Raw genomic sequence first — 17,669 nt, 5'->3', positions numbered from 1 at the left:
AAAGCCTTCTGGTGTGAAAGGAGACTCGACAAACTGAATTAGCTGCGGTTTGTTAACTCGGTTAGTAATTCTTTTTACAAGCTCCACTTCATGTTGCCAACAGTGTGGCTTTGCTGAGTCTCAATACAATCATACTGATAACGCCTCAACATCTCACTGTCCTTCCACATATCAGCTCCATTGGAAAAAATCAAATAAAGTCACGTCTAAATATTTCCTTTAAAAAGTTTCAGGAGTTTATATGACTCTATCATGTTAATTAATTAATTCCAGTCTTGCAAGTTAAATGGGAAAGATTTTATATTGAGTCTAATGAAAAGAAGTACATTATTGTATTTTGTCCTACTATAGGATGACATAAGAAACTACATACTACAAGACTTCTAATAAGATGGCTGGGAATCACTACCTTCCTATCTTTTCCTGTGTATTTTAATTAACATATTATATGTGATGAAATTCATGACATTTCTTCAGAAAGCTGATGCAAATTACTCCACTGATACATTCTGTCTCTCTGTGTCTGCCATACATAGCAAAATATTTCCTCATTGGTAACATGACTAATGAAAAGTCCAAATGAAATTGCTGTTACCTGTGATTGTACTTTCACCCCCAGGATTTCACCTAAGCATTCCTAAAAGTACAATTTATTTCACATTTTTTGTTGCAGGGCATACAGAACCCATCTTGTTTGATACTGGCACAGGCTGACACTATTGATTACACTTGGAATAGAAAAAATATCCCCCAAAAAGCTGCATTTCCACCACAGCAGCACTTGAGACACAGCAGAATGTCCCCTCCCATTCAACCTCTCACTGCCACTGCCACTTTCACTAGCAGCAGTTAAAAGCAAAGCTCTCACTTAAGTCTCTCTCTAATACATATTAAATAAATTTCTGTGTATGAAACTGAATATCATCATCACACTTGAAACATTATCCTGTTGAAGTAATGTAAGTGCATTTGTTTAAAGATGATGCAACGATTGATAGCTTTTTTTACTAGCAAAAAATTCTTACTGCTTGGTAATAAATACTTCCTAATTATGTAACAGATAAGAAATCAGGAAAATGTTACAGAGCAGTTACTAAAATCACCAAAATAATAATTCCAGCCTCTAGCTACAGAATATTATTACTTAATCTTACTCCACAACTCATTTGATGTTCATTATCACATCTGATGTGATATTTAGAAAAGACACTAGATGAGCACTGCCTGTAAGTGACAGTTCAATCCTACTGATTGAGCCACAACATATTAAAAATACGATCACGTCAGTTAACACGGGGATGACTAATAATACACTTAGTCTCCTAGCCATAATTAATACTATGTACATTTAAATCAGTCATGCTTAATAACCGAAAGTCAGTTTGAATAAAATAGTTAGCTTTTCAGTGATATTTGTTTTCAGAAGTCAAGCCCTGGTTCAGCTTTGTGTTTAATGTCAAAATATCCAAGCTACTGTGTGCATCATGATCAAAACCAAAAGCCAGAATCATAATGAACATGTAAATAGCCAGATGACATCGAAGACCATTGCAAATGTCTACTTCATTCTCATTTGAACTAAACAGAAGCCTATTTTCCGTGTTTAAGGAATTTTTTTCTGGAAAATGGGACTATAATTATATTTTATGACAATCTGAAGTTTGTTATCTTACCCATAGTTTCTGAAGTCTGGCTGCCAACTACACGAAGAAGCATTGGCTGACTGCTGCCTGACCTCTGCAAAGAGGTAGAAGGAGATGATAGTGTTGTACCATTCACCTTGGCATCCGCCTGTGGCTGAACATTGAAAAAAAAAATAACAGGTTGTTATTAACAACTCACTACTTCATATCTCTGTAATTTTTATTTATTCCATGAATACACACAATTTTGTATCTGTTTTTAAGTAAATATATCCATGCAACCAATGGATTTGAATTCTCAACAGAACAAGAAAGAAGACTAAATAAGAACACTGAAACCTCATTTCACATTCTCACTTGCAGCCTGTAGAACAATTTAATATTTTTCTCTGACTAGCCCATGCAGATAGGATTTCTTGGTATTTTGTTATTGATAATGCTTCACATTTGGAGAATGACTCTACAGAGACCTAGAAGAAACGCCTGAGGACTCACCTGCTCCAGCAGCTGCCTCAGCCTGTGCAGCTGTGATTCCAGCTGTTTGTTGTGATCCTCCAGGATCTGCATCCTGGCTTCCAGGCGGCCCTTGTGCTGGCGAAGCAGCTTGGCTTCTGCAATGAGCTCAGCATCCCGGGGGCTTTGCGGAGAGACCGGCATCATCTCCGGCGGGGACGGCAGTGGAGACAGTCCTTTGTGGTCATGCTGCTGCTTCAGACGGTCATACTCTGCTTGCAGGTTTCTGTTGGGAAGTGACAAGGAGGCCAAAGCTTTATGAAAATGAACAGGCAGGTGCAGAGGATCACAAGGCACCTCCTCTCATGTGGTGTGATGTGTTTAATTCCCGGGGGGCAGAGGCTCACCTGCACCACCCGCCTTTCCTTCTGCTGAATCCACGCACATGGGCTTACACCTTGCAGATCTGCATGGATCTGGTATTGTACAGACCTGTGACGAAACATTGCCTAAAGGCTCTCTCTGCAGCACCAGAAGGCTGGCTGGACTCCAGACACCCTCCAGCAGTCCGGGTACAGTGTGTTCTGGGCTCAGCCCTCCCTCTGCTTCCCGCGCTTTATCCTTCCTAGCAGAAGTCGGACTGCCCCTGTTCACTTTCACGTGTGACTACACTCGAGGAGTAATTAGTGCTAAAAGAGGACTTTGAGTGATCAAAGCACTTCACAAACACTAACCAAAGCGGGTGCCACCTGGCCAGCCTATCTGTTTTACAGATGAGAAAGCTCAGAGAGGCAGCCACACAAAAAGTCAGAGCAGAAAACACAGAACTCTGCTGTCATCAGTCAGGTCACATCACTCTCCTCTCTTCATACCTGCAACTGCATTTCCAGCCTACGGCTAAAATTATCAACTTAAGATGAGAAAAAGACAAATCAGAGAGCCAGCCTGTTAAATCAAACTGTACTAACTTTTGGTGCTATAATTTCCATCTTCATTTGCAATGTACTGCTGGGAGTGCTGCAGTCTACTGTAACTTTATGGCACTGTTAAGCTTTTTCTTTCATTCTGTAAAGATCCAATTTTTCCTCCAGTAAAACACTCCACAGATTAATATGATCTATAGTAGTCCACATTAAAAAAAAAATAAATCTAACAAGAAGGCAAGAAAGTGAAACCTTGTTAAGGATAACACAGTCCAAAGCTGCAAAAATAGTAACTTGTAGCAGAAACTCCATAAGCAAGGGAGGCCTAACAAACTGCACTGGGATTTTGTTGCTGTGATGTTCCTCTACAGCTTCCCAGAGGGGGGAAAGCAGCTCAATGCTCTGGTAACTGCTTACTCATCACAAGCAGTGACCCAGATTTTAATTTTTCCAACTCGCTCTTATTTGAGTTTGTGAGAAAAGGGACCTTTTGCCAGTTCTGCCTGCAAACCACAATACACAATGACAGCTTGGTCTGGAAGCTTAATAGCACCTCAGAAACCTCCCAATAAACTTCATTAATCTCTGAAGCACTTCTAAAGGTATGCTGTTGTGACCAAGAAAAGAACTAAAGCAGTATGCATCAATTCACATGGGTGAGAAAGCAATGCCAAGGACAGGCTACTGACTGTCCTTCAAACGTCCCTGTGCTCCTCAGCAGCTGCATAATGGACGAGTCCGAACCTGGGACTGTGGCATTCCCCAAAACATCCCTAAGAGATGTCTGACCTACACGATCCCTCCTCTGCAGAAGTTTTACAGGGTTAAAAAAGGGGGATGATCGTTCTTAACTTCAGGTTGCTCAAAAATTCAAGATTTCCTTCTCTAAAACCTACACTATGAATAGGGTTTGTTCAAATGAAGTTATTTTTTTAATGAATCCATGAAAATTATCTGGAAAAAAACCAAGGGCTATCTATACTGGATATAGATATAGTCATATAAGTTATGCCTTCCACATGACTTAATGTCTTCTGATACTTCTTGCTGAACACACTGGTGAATAATTTATAAAAATACAAAAGGGAATAGGAATGAACATGACAAGAGTATCACACACAGTCTTATAGCTGACTAAAGCTTATACAGGATTGATCATTAAGCCTGTTTTTCACAAAGCCTGTAGATAGTGGCTATCACTATCCCATGAGGAATTTCCCAGATGTACGATACAGGCAATAGTCTATAAACAGCAGACTCAAAAGTTTGAAGTGCTGTAAAGAAAAGATAAAACATCACCCTTAGGGCAATTAAATAAATGCACTTGGTCATACTTACAACATAATCAGATACCTTGTTACAAAGAAATCTGCCATTATCACCTCTATCAACACAGAGAAGTCCTTCCAGCAACCATGGTACTGAAATACAAGTAAGAACCAGGGAGTAATTCAGATAAAAATGCCCTCATGTCTGATAAAAAAATAGTTTAAAAATCCTTCTGAAAGCCTACAGAAAAAAAGAGTAATGTAAAGGATGCATATTATCTAAGCAGAGGTATGTCTGAATTTGAGAGTTCTGTAATTAAATGCTGTAATATTGTTGGAACAAAGGAATGTCATTTTGAAGGATGCCTGTGGGCTTGCCCAGTGAACTTGTATCAGTGAGTTTTCCAGCTGCACCTTTTCAGTCCAGCTGCACAGTGCTTAGTCCAGAGAACTGAGATGCATCATAGCTTCAGAGCCATAGGAGTGATACGGAGTGCAGATGATAATTAATATCATAATAACTGGGATCTAAACACACAGCAGTGATGATTAACAAAGGGGACAAAAAGCTGGAGAATAATAAAAGAATGCGGAACCTGCTGTAAGAAAATCCTAAGAGAGAACAATTAGCTTTTACTCCTACCTCTGAACAGTTTTAAGCTGTGTGGTGAAAAAGGACTGCTGCTGTGAGCGAGGCATCCAAAGCACTGCTCACAGCCCTCAGTGTCTGGAGGAAAGGTGCCCTCTGACACTTTCAGCATAAAATGGGACATAAGAAAAAGGGGAGATAAAAACATAATCTTCTCTAAATGAATGCAACTGAGCAAGCATGGGCAGTACTAGGAAACCCAGCCTCCCTCCACTACAGCTTAGGCTGGGTGACTTCTACATCTGGTTGTGACAAACAAACAATTCTGTTGTATCTTCTGATCACTGTGAAAATGAACCCTTCTCCAGTAACAGAATATTAAAAAAACCCAACACGTATATTCCATTTACGATGCCTGCAACTCTTTGTGGCATTCATGAAGCAAAATAACAGAGAAAGCATGCAGTGTAACCTTGATTTATGCAACTGTAAAGAGCTGGGTAGTAAAGAGCTCATGAATTATTAATCACATCTATCACTGGCAGCATTAATTGCCTGGTGGCGGAAATCCTGGTGGACCCCACTTGCTGAGTAGTCCTCTCAGAGGCAATTGAGAATTTGTGAATTCTTGTTATTTCTCATCTCCCTACAGAAAATCAGTGCTCTGAGGAAACAGACAAAGCCGATAACTGAATCACCTACCCCCCTCCCTCACTAGGATGACAATGTTTACTCATGATGCTTCACACCCAGAAGATCTAGTTCCCCTTCTTCAATGCCAAAATAAATACTAAAAGGAGCCACAGCATGTTTAGAAATGCGTCACTTTCTCGCTATTGGGAACTATACAGAAGGAACTTATTTGAGGAGGCCATTCATGAGTCTTCAGATTTGAAGGAACTCCACAGCTACACCAAAACAGGGAAGCTTTGAGATTCGGGATGTCAGTGCTGCTCTGGAGGCACACAGCCCACTGTGTTCCCAGTGCAAGTCAGGAAAGCAAAGGAAAGGCAAATAGCCCCGGCTGGAGATCTCATTTACTTAGTTCTTGTTACAAGACACCTAGGAGCTGGGAGGAAAAGAGAACACAAGAGAAGTTTCTCTCTTACAGAAGTATGCCAGTGACCTTGATTCAATTAACATATTAGGAAACATTCTCTTTCTTTAGTCATTAAAATAGCAGGAAAGTATTTTAATTCTTTGCAAAAAGTTCTCAGTCTCTGTCACTACAAAGCATATGCTTTCTTTTTAATGCTAGTGCAGTACATCCTAGTCAGTACTACCTATTCTATCCCTTAACCTATGGAATGTAGTGCTTTAGATGGACAATAAAAATCTGTCTTCTCTGTCTCTGAAATACATTAATGCAAGGAAATCTCAAAATGTTTTTGAGAGGGCTTTATAATTAGATTTTTCTTTTCTATTGCAATATAATAATAATGCCTTCCATAACAAGATTACCTTTGGTCTACTGAATACACAAGAAATGCTCTTATCACAACATGCTGTGTGATGCAAAACTCAGCATAAGCCTGAAGGCCTAAAACTCAAATGAAACATTTTCAGCAATTGAAAATATTCTCTAAAATGCTCACATTTTAACAAATGTAAATTATTTAGCAGTCAAATCTTAGGCATAAATTATTTAAGGAAGTCATACTTACAAGCTACAGAAGCACTAAGGTCTTAAAATGCTAGCAAATAAATAATGAATGTCTAACAAGAGGTCCTTGGAACTGACAAAACCCCCAGTCAGAACCACGTCACAGCTAGGTTAGTTTATAAGTCAGATAATGCCATTTCAGAAGAACTCAAAATAGGCAACAGAGCTTTTTAAACTGTCCAAAAGCAAAACCTCAGAATTACAATTTCAAAGAGTCTTTTTTATTTAAGTAACAAGTCAAGATGGAAATATTTGGAGACAAGAAACTGCAGCTGAAATCCAAATGGAGGTGAATTCAATAAGCAGCTCAAAAGAGATGAAGCAAAACAGAGAAGGGCTTTTTGAAAAGCGGGAAAGTGTGGAGAGTGGAAGAAAAAGAGAAATGACAATGAAGTGCTCTGAATATCACAGTACTGCTTCGTGTTGGTACTTGATGCAGCTTTCCCAGGAGCTGCTGAGAAGTGACTGCATGTGCTGACTCTTACAAGGTACAGCAGAGAGCTAAATCTTCATTATCAAAAGCCTTTGGCAACCACCAAAAAAGGTTAGCACAAACTCAAAGGAGGAGAATGACTAGAAAATAGAAATCTAAAGGGACAAGACTGTTTTTTTTTTAAATGTAAGTAAGTTACATGAATGGCTCCTGACTGACCCTGTCTGAATAGCTTATTTTTCTGAACAGGAACCAGTGTTTAATCCATAAAATCACGGATATCTGGCTGTGACAAGCTATCAGGACAACAAGAACTTGTTTGCTTTTCAGCAGCTACCTTACTTTTTAAGTACAAGTTATTTATAGCAGTTTGCAGAGACAAAAGTCATGATTTTGTCATAATCAATGAAAATCACAGCAGTGTGACCTCCACACTCCCACAGAAACAGACCTCTCTGTTCCTGTATTGAGAACTGAAGCACCCATAAAAGGTGAGGTTGCCTGTGGTGGCATCACCTCCATAACTGTGCCTCCAGCAGTACAAATGAGAAAACAACAGGCTATAACCAAGTTTACAATCTACAGCTCTTGTTTAATCCAGGACTGGCAAACTTCAAATCAGGTATTTTTAAGGTGTAATTCCCGTCAGAGATCTTTTACCATGTTATTCCTCATCAGTAGCTGTTATATTAAATAAAGCCCGTGCTGAAATTCAAGGCACCCTGAAAAGGCCTTTTTAGCCTGTTTAGCTATCTAGCTCCATGTTACACTAAGTTTTCATATGCTACCTTTCTAATCTAATACTAGGCTGCTTTAAAAGTCATCCTCTTTTCTGGTAGGCAGCTTATTTTGTATACAGACAGAAAAGCACTATGTTTTTTCTTCTTCCATGATTCACTACATAGTGCTGTTGAAAAAATAGCACTCATCTCCTGAAAACTAAGCTATCTTATTATCTGTATTATACTAGTTACCAGATATGTCAAAATACAGAATTTCCTCCACTTGGGCTTTATGTGCTATGCAGTAGGAAGTTCGTGGTTTGTTTCAAACAAAATCTCACCGCTGTTCAGTGAGCAAGAGCTGTGTTTACTACAGCTTTCTGTGTGGAACACTTTCCTCATCCTTGATGCCTACGGATCCTCTACATTTTCCCAAATCCTTCTGATAAGAAGTCTGTGATAGAGCCACTGTAATTGATTAGCACCATCCAAAGAAGACTTACATATGGAGAGAAGATCTATGACACTGCCAACTCTTGCATTATTTCCTTGACATGCCTGAGGTAAATGACTACTGCATTAAACCCTCAATGTAAACAGAAGCATCTAGCTCTTAAAGAAGCAAGAAAAAAAGAGCAAGAAAAATGCCTCTAGACTGTATTGTAAAAGCTGAAGATAGCAGAAGCCAAACAAACCCATAGTTTTTTGTAGGACTACATGATTTCTATCTCACAGTCTGATTTTGGTAGTTAGCAGTTGCAATTACAAATCTAGTGAAGAAAGAGAACTGTAGTGTTGTGATGCTTTAAGTATCCAGTTGGGGGGTTTTATGGTCATTAATGAAGATAACTTCAGTTAAATTTGAAATTAGAAGTAAATTATACTTGGTATTGAAAGACTAAAGAAATGGCAAAAAGCAACACCAAACAAATAGAAAGAAAAGAGAACCCAACTTTTACTGACTTTGAAAGTATTTATTTGTTGGGAGAAAATGCAAATTTATAATTAATTTTATCCCTACTAATACTACCAAACTGAATTCCATATAACTGTAAAGTGTAATTATTTCACAGATATTTTACTTCAAATGCAGCATCTGGTGGTGTAACCCACCTGTTTTCCTCCTCCAGGTCTGCAAGAATTCTCTCCAGTTCTCCTCTTTCCTCACTCTCCAGAGAAATCAGGATCTGGGCAGGGCTTCGGGGCTGGCTCAGTGGGGACTCCTGGTTCAGACTTTGGCAGTAGTGCTGGATTAACAAGTGTTCATCATCGCTGGAAAAGAGAGAAAGGATAAAACACACTGTTCCCTTCCTTTTTTTTTAACTTCACAGTGAATGTGAGGAGATGATTCACTCCCAGTCTTTCATTTCTTATAAAGAGATTTGCTGAACTCTTTGTAACCAACAGCAGAGCAATGTACCTTAAAGCAAAATCTGCTGACCTGTTTCACTTAAGTCTGTGGCAATTTTCCTCCTCTGCACAGTCCACCTCTCTCCTCCTCTGCTTCTCAGATATTTAAAGTCAAGTTTGCAACAGCTGAAAACCTCAGCTTTCCTCTTCTACCTAACTTCAATTATGAACTTTCTTGAAAAAAAAAGCTAACCTCTGCTGCTTGATCCGTGTCGTGGAAGGGTCATTCAAGCAAAGGCAATGCATTTATTTTTGTACCTACAAACTCTCTTTATGTAATAAATGTGTGCTGTATTTATCTTTTTTTCTCTATAAAATTGTAAATGAGGTAAACAGAAAAAAATATTGAACTAATCTAAAAAAATATGCTATTTTTCACTCAGATGGGTTTCTTTTTAAAATTAAAAGTGATGTATACTGTCAGAATACAAATATATTTGAGTTAACATGTATGATCTCTTTCTTTATTTCTGCTGCTCCTGAAGCTGTCTGGCATTTGAAACAGAAACATCTCCAGAAGAGAAAAGTAAATCCAATTCTGAAGACCCTGATCACTTCCCAGAATTACATGGATTGTTTTAGGTGTGGTTTAGGTGTTAAAGAGATGCATCCAGGCCCTAACCTATGCAACTAGCACCAGCATTAACTGTGAGAAACCATGAAAGGTTTCTCTTAACACAAGACAGGGACATTAAAAATGACACTGCTGTTGGAAATTTTGTCTAACAAAATAATTCAGTCTAGTTTTTTTCTGTTATGTTTCTAGACCAGAATTTAACAGGCATTTTGAACAGCTGTTATTGTTAAAAAATTATAATTTTCCTTGTTTCCATTTGTTCCTGAAAATGTTAATGATGCCATTTTATGACTGCAGGAGTGCCAAAGCAATACACAGCACATTAACATGAGTTCATAAAAGAGAAGTATTAATTTTTCACAGAAGGAAATGCTTGCCAGTTCCTAAATTTATACTTTTCATGAGACACTTCAACTGTGCTTTCCTTCAAACCACTGCTTTGCATTTATAAATATTCTTAGGGATCTTAAGTGAATTAACAGTGAACAAGTGGCATAACTATTGCAATATAATGTCACTTTACAAGCATACTCTTTTTCTGTGATTTTCAGCCTGCACATATTTTTCATACATAATTGCACTGACACTACATAAGGAAATGTTTTGTGATTTATATATTATATATATATATATGCGCTATGTTTTCATTTCCCACCTTCCTTGTCTCCATCTATCCCCCTACCTGCACTTATTAGTCCAAACCCTGTAAGAATGGCAATAATACTTAGGCCTAACCTGACATACAAAACTGAAAGAATTACAGTTGTAAATTCATGCTAAGCTTTAATTTTGCTGCAATTTGTATCTATCTGGATAATATTTCTTCCAAAATTCAGAATGTACAGACATGTTCTCATTTTAATTGTACAAACTGAGTAACAAACTGAATAGTCATTGGTTAACTTGTTAACTGAATCGTACTAATACAACTTCTAATTAATCAATGAATGAACTGAACAGTAAGACCAAAGTGTAATACAAGAGGTACTGCGTACACAAGACTTGTGTGACAAGGATATTGAAATATTTCAGTGGACAACACAAAATTCCATCTACTATAGATAGCATTACTACTATTCAAAACAATATAAAATTAACATATTACTTGGAAACGATTTTCATTAACTGCATGAAACTATACTGACACTACATATATATCAGTTTTGTGGTGTCATTTTAACTTTCCCCTTTTTGACCAATATATTAGAACAATGTATTTGGTTGTACACAGGATTTTCTTTCAAAACTGGCAGACAACAATCCTACCAAGTCAAGAGAGAAACTATTTTGAAACAAAGAAACAGCTTTATCACTATCCAAGAACATCTCATGGGCTCAGAATCAACCTCTTTAAATCCTGATTTGGAATCTCAGATTAAGTGAATGAAAACTTCCCAGAGTACTGTGCTTTAAAGGAATGCTACAAATTTAGATTCTGTTTGAATTTTAACATGCCAGTGACTTAGGTACTTCTATCCTGTCTTCAGAAACACTATTCACAGTTAGTTTCCTAGTTCTATGTCCTTTCATTCCGAGAATAAACAAGATCAAGAATATCATCAGTGGAGGAATATATTACCATGTCAGAAAACCACAAAAAGGTCTCAGTGTGACATTAGATTTAACTACTTTTTAAAATTTAAAATTTTTACTTATGACCTTCCATTTGAAGTAGTACAATGAAATGTACTTGTCAGAGATCTGTCCAACTTATAGTTAGTAAACTGTAAGTAAACTTCTAATATTTCATAGTGAGGATGAGTCCCTCCTGGCTTACTCTTGAAGTGTATTTCAGGTATTTGTAAACTTAAGATTTCTGTTTAGCCTCAGTAATGTTTGGAATGACACTCTGCCCACATCAACATTTTCTAGCTTACAGCAATTTAACCATGACTAACCTTGCAGTACAGATAAAAGGGTTTTCTTTTTATCTTTGTCCTTAAAAAACATCAGATGATGAGTACTTTTTCCTTGTAATAAGGAAACTATTTGCTTAATAAATCAGTAATTTTTTGAAGGAAATTAGTAATTTTAATTTTGAAGGTATCAATAATCTGTTGCATAAATTTGGTATTAAGCTATACGCCATAAATCTAGGCAATATGATACAAATTGAAAGGACATGAGATCATTGTTAAATTGAACCACATGTGGTACCTGGCCATGCAAATTCAGCACTACAAAATTTCATTACAAGTTAATAACCTTCCCAAGAAAATACATGTCAAAACCAGTAAAACAGCCTACTTACATGCTCTCATTAGGTGAAATACTGTCATTTAGATAAGAACCATTGGTGTTCTCCATTTCTGCTAGCCTGTGGAAAAATAAACAAGACTCATTAAAACCAATTATGTTTTCCAGAAACTTCATCTGCTCTAACATTCTGGAAAGAATTAAAGAGTGTGATGTTTTTGATGAATTTGAAACTCAAATTAATTTACACTCACTGTTGATTACCAAAAAGTTTTGCAATAAGCTATCGCAAAGGATTGTTTGTTTGTTACAGTGACCTGGCTAAACTCACATCTAAGTTTATATTCCACTCCTCTTAATTAATTCCAAAATCAAAGAAAAGCCTTAGGATGCCAGGGGATTACACAAATTGCTTTCTACCTGGCAATATCATCATCAGAACTAACAATCATTTCTCAGTGGTTTTCACACTCAGCCCCTCCTAAACGTCCTGCACAATTCAGAAACACTTCTCCTGGTTAAGTGATATTGGGGGAGAGAAAGAGGAGGCTGGAATAACCAGTTTTCATTACCTCAGTGAAAATACCTTGCAGAATTTACTTGCTTGGTGGAAAAAACATTTTCGTTTTTGTGCAATTGACCCACTTCTTGATTCTTAAGAGCAGTATGAAAGCAGAGAAGTGAACTAAAGCAGCGACATAACACTACTTTAATCCTCCAAATCAAGGAAAAATCCTCTTTGTGGTATTTCATGAGATGAATTACTTAACATTATAATGACACTTGAGATTCATATAAGACTTTGGAGGGTTTTGCTATTCTCATTTGTTCAATTACACCATGGTCCTTATTAAAAACAAAACCCTATGCAGAATCATAGAATGGTTTGGGTTGGAAGGGACTTTTAAAGGTCATCTAGTCCAACCCCCTGCAATGAGCAAGGACATCTTCAACTAGACCAGGGGGCTCAGAGCCCCGTCCAATCTCACCCTGAACGTTTTGAGGGATGGGGCATCCACCACCTCTCTGGAGAACCTGCTCCAGTGCCTCACTATCCTCATTGTAGAAGTTTCTTCCTTATATCTAGTCTGAATCCACACCCTTTTAGTTTAAAACATTACCCCTTGTCCCATCACTACAGTTCCTATTAAAAAATCAGTAACTGAGTGCCCAGCTTAATGATGACCCCACAGAATCTAAAGGCCACTTCTGACCACACAAGTGCTCTGGCATGCAGGTTAGGACAGGCTGGTTAGTAGGAACCAAAGACAACTCTCTGCATCCCAGAGCCTGGAAAGCAAAACCCCAAATTTTGTGTTTCTTTAAGAAGTGCTCAGGTAGCTGCTAGCCCTTGGGTTTTTTTTTTCTTTAAATTATTTTTTATAGAAAGATCTGCCTAACATCCAGCTGGTCTCATACCTGCTAGCATAATGTTCAATGCGTGAATGAGTATCATCGTGTGAGAGCTGAGGGGACGAGGCAGGCCTATAGGGCAGAAAACACTGATTAATCACAAACAATACCCCTTTAAAAGTAAAAAGACACTTAGCTATGCCTATACTCTCACATCTCTATGCCTTATGCTATGTTCGATAAACAGCAAGTTTTAACTCCAGGCGCTGTGTGTGCCTCCTCAAGCCATCGGTGCAATGTTCCGTGGTACCACACCAGGGATTTTGACCATTTTGCAATCCGTCTGCTGTCACGACTCTTCTTCACACCAACTCCTGAAGAAGCCTTTTCCAACGGATTTATAGAAGAGCTTTCACCCTGCTTTACCCTTCGCACCTGCCTCCTTCATTGGCTATTCTGCTTCACATGCAGCCCTGCACCAGCAGCCAAAGTCCTGCTGGGAACCACTCCTCTACCTCCCGCCCTGCTCCAGTGCCTGCTTCCAGCACATCACACTTAAAAGAGCCTTTAAGGATTACTCCAGGAGCAGCTAGAAGTTAATACAAGAAAGATACAATGTCTGAAATGAGCCTTTAATAACACACTGCAGGCACTGACGATTTTGCCTGGTGTCTTTCCAGTTGCCATCTGAACTGTAGATCAGTGTGTTATACAGGGGGACACTGTCAATTATTTTGGGTTTTCTGCCTGATAAATCAGATGGTATGAGGTCCTCTTCACTTTTTTTGTGCACGAAAACAATTCATGGGACTTTTCTCATCAGAGCATTGTTTCTTACAGCCTCAACTCTGGAAAACGTCAACATTAAATTATGTTGCCTATGCAGTTCAGAGAGCACCCTTTGCTGTCACGTGAGATTTTGCCCATTTACACTTTTCAGGATGTGCTGAAATAACAAAAAATGATGCAGCTTCACAAACTGCATGGCAATTTTCACATTTTAGCTAAATTTCAACTGCTCTTTATTCCATCTCTGCCGACTCTCCTTCTGGAACTCTGGACTGAGGGAGGAGTTTCGCCCCACTTTAAACTGTTGGAAACTGTGATTCAGGCTGGGGCTGCCCAACAGTGGCAACTACACTGCATAACTGGGTGAGTTTTGTAGTTACTGGCGATGAACCAAAACTATAATAATCTTCTGATTTGCAACACTCCCATGTTAGTAGTTTGACAATCCTGTCATAAATCTAGACTGGTCAGCTCCAGGTTTCTAATCAGCCTGCAAAGGGCTCTAGTTCAGGGTCCTGAATCCATAGAGCCGTATGCTGGATACACAAAATTCATCATCATTAATGTCTCTTCTCACAGGACAGCAAAGCTTTTCCTCTTCAAGACATGGCCAAGTATCAGAAATCTCACTTTGTCTGAAATGTGCTTTGGCCTCCAACTGTGCTTTTACCCACCACATGTTCAACCATTACTGCAGCACACCAGAGGATAAATACTCAGTTCACGGAGTTCCTCAGTGCAGCAGAGATTCGCTTGGATGGCCAATGGTTTCTCTGCAACTGAATATCCTATTTTGTGTAAGAACATGTACACTGAAGGGAAGGGAGGCGGAAAGGATGCAATTTCTTTAGAGCAGTGGATTATGGAGCAAGATAACAATGATTTTCTCATAAATTGATGGTATTTTAATCTTTTTGTTTGTCATACAGCAGATATTAAGCTGGTCTAAATTGGTACCATCAATGAAAGGTCTTATTTTCAAGATATACACAAATGTTGCTGCTAATACTGTGCATAGACTAGGAAATCTGTCTTAAAGTAGTTATAATTTTGAGCTGGATCATTCTCTTAGTCCCCCTCACACTGGTATTGCATATGTATTTGCACCAGTATGAAGGAATTGACAGCACTTGGTTGGGACCTACTGGACAATGAAGAGATGTCTCTTTTGGCAGTAGTGCAAGGCAAAAGACAGGCCTGAATGCATGAACACATCCTTGCTGCCTTAAAACTATGCTTCAACTTCAGAAGTGACAAAGTTATGCTATATATACATATATATATATTTTTTTTTTTAAGACAACCCAGTGTTGTGTAAGTTGTTGAAGCTGATTCTCTCTGCCGGCTGCAGGTAGGGGGTGAGGCTACATTTCCAGGTTTGTCTCCACTTCAGAACATACCGCAATGGAGATCTACCTCAAACAGTTTTTAAAAAGTTTGCTCAAGAAAGCAAACTTATTGGAGAAGCACTGCTTTGTGTTGAATCCAGCTGCTCAGAGGTAAACTTTTGCCAGTACCTGAGCAAGCCTGAGAACAACTGTGCTGCACTGTACATACTCTTAGTGACCATCTGCGCTAGAGCTCAGAGTCCTTCCTCTCTGAGCACACATACCCAGCACACCTAATCAGCTCCAACAGTCAGAATGAAGGCTGAGTGACACAGCCAATATTTAGCCAAGATAACCATCCCTTTTACAAGGGCTCCACAGCTGCATTGCTCAAGCTGGCCTCTGCAGGAACAGCCTGGGAATTCTAGTCAAGTCAAGTGGTGACCAAGTGGCAAATACCACCTCCTGCAATCCCCTGTACCCCCAGAGATCTGGCTGGCAGGACAAGGGCACTTTTCTTTGCTGTTCAGCATTTTAGTTAATGCTTCTTGAAAGTGCAGAATGAAGTAAAATGTATTTGTATCACTGACAATCACCCTTCGAGTAAAAAGACACAAATTCTCACAACTTGTGAGCTGTCCCTTTAATGCCTGGAAAGAAGAGTATCTGTGCAAAATACTGCATAATAAGCAGTCAGAACCACTAAATTCCAACAAAACCCCCAAACTATCTATTTATAAACAGTTCCATGTATACCACATGTTGATTTCAGGATAGCACTAGCATTGCTGAGTGCTGCCAGGTGATGCTGTTCCTAAGTGCTTCAAAGATAACCAGAAAGCTGGCATGAGAGCACCAGAAAAAGGCACAAGCATAGAAAACAGAGGAAAGTTTTATGATCACTGGTTTGATTGCTGAAGCTGGAATTAGCCCTGTAACCAAGAAACAGCTTTAAACCTGGGTAGCTTAGTAACTTGAGTAGTAAGCCAAGTGCTACAGCACGAAGGAAAGGAACAAAGTGAGCAGAACAAAACAAAGAGCACTTCTTTCCAGCCACTATTCGTTTCTTATTTTTCTGCTTTCTTGTCACACCAGACGAAAGGATTGTGCTCTGGAAGACACCTAATTTGGTCTGACAAAAGGTGCAACCCCTCTGTACAAATCTTGCTTCTCAGTATTTCTCTCAAGTTTTCTTAAGTATCACAGAGGAGTTAAACTCCCTGTAGTACACACCACCAAACCCGTGATGTGAAGCTATTGGTGTAGGCATACCATGAGGTTATTACTGTAAGTAACAAGAATTAAGCATGTTATGACAGTTAAGTTTCATGTTATGTCAGACATAGCAGTGTTATTTACATATGATCCAAGCTTTCTCTAAATGTTACTTATAACTTTGCAGTTGTTTTAAAGGTTAAGAAATATAGATCCCCAGTTGCACTTAAAGCTAAAGTGCATACTGAAGCTCAAAGCCAATCTATTTCAGTCTGGCTCCAGCCTTTTGGCCTTTTCTGTGGGTGAATCCTCAACTATATAAGGTTTGCTGTACTGGACGTGCTTCTTCGTTGCTTAAATTTCCTACACGTAGAGCACTTCTTGACCTCCCAATGGTTTGTGCTCCAAATGAAAATTATAAATCAGTATTCCAGTGTATACATTTCAGTCTTGTTTATTCTACAAAAAATTCAATGGAGGTGCAAGCCATATACATTTCACCATATAGAAATATATAAAATTCTGTTTATTACTTTCTCATTAGTTATCAATATGTAAATTAAAATTAATGCTTATTTAACATTATTCTAGAATCATCCATGTAACACATGAAATAGCAAATGCCACAATGGCAAGTATATATATCTTTAGTTTATGCTAAGGCCATTACTACAACAGTAAGACAATGCACGTGCAGGAGTGGTGCAAGAATGAAAATCTGTTTCAGAGCTGAAAAACTCTGCTTATTTAACTTCTGAAAAAATACAGTGAAGATTTCCCCATTTCAACCTGCCTTCACAAATCTGATTGTATCTAAAAGACTAATAAAATACCCAGTGAGTTTTGGATTAACTGGGGCACTTGAGTGTGCGAGTGTGTGCAGTTGCACTTAAACCCAAATTACAGCTTTATCTACAAAATGATGTCATTCCTGAAACTGAATTAAATCCATCAAGTTCAAACTCTGTCTTTCAATAAGATTCAGTATACATTCAGAGGGATCAACACTTGTTCAGAAACACAGGCTTTTAAATGACAAACGTTCATAAGCATTAGTAGGTCTGCACAAAATCCCTGTTAATTCGACGAAAAGAGTACACAGTACAC

The 17,669-nt window shown here is 38.5% G+C and overlaps 1 protein-coding gene across 15 annotated transcripts in view; it reads right to left on the bottom strand.

Annotated features, from left to right (window-relative positions):
• The window catches only part of DMD (dystrophin), a 918,699-nt gene that overhangs the window by 18,144 nt on the left and 882,886 nt on the right, over nucleotides 1-17,669 (bottom strand). For 12 of the 15 annotated variants that reach the window (XM_027636380.1, XM_027636395.1, XM_027636386.1 and 9 more), the window contains 5 exons: nucleotides 13,297-13,362; nucleotides 11,933-11,998; nucleotides 8,808-8,966; nucleotides 2,139-2,382; nucleotides 1,674-1,797 (listed from right to left, as the gene is read on the bottom strand). In XM_027636380.1, coding sequence (XP_027492181.1) covers nucleotides 1,674-1,797; nucleotides 2,139-2,382; nucleotides 8,808-8,966; nucleotides 11,933-11,998; nucleotides 13,297-13,362 — 659 coding nt within the window. The remainder of the gene's footprint in view (nucleotides 1-1,673; nucleotides 1,798-2,138; nucleotides 2,383-8,807; nucleotides 8,967-11,932; nucleotides 11,999-13,296; nucleotides 13,363-17,669) is intronic. The other 3 variants (XM_027636430.1, XM_027636403.1, XM_027636421.1) reach the window with 1 other exon arrangement.

The sequence above is a fragment of the Corapipo altera genome, unplaced genomic scaffold (genome assembly GCF_003945725.1).
Source record: "Corapipo altera isolate COAL_440 unplaced genomic scaffold, ASM394572v1 0, whole genome shotgun sequence".
In the NCBI taxonomy this organism is placed as follows: Eukaryota; Metazoa; Chordata; class Aves; order Passeriformes; family Pipridae; genus Corapipo; species Corapipo altera.
Note: the sequence above shows the minus strand (reverse complement) of the source record. Positions and strands in the feature narration are given on the sequence as shown.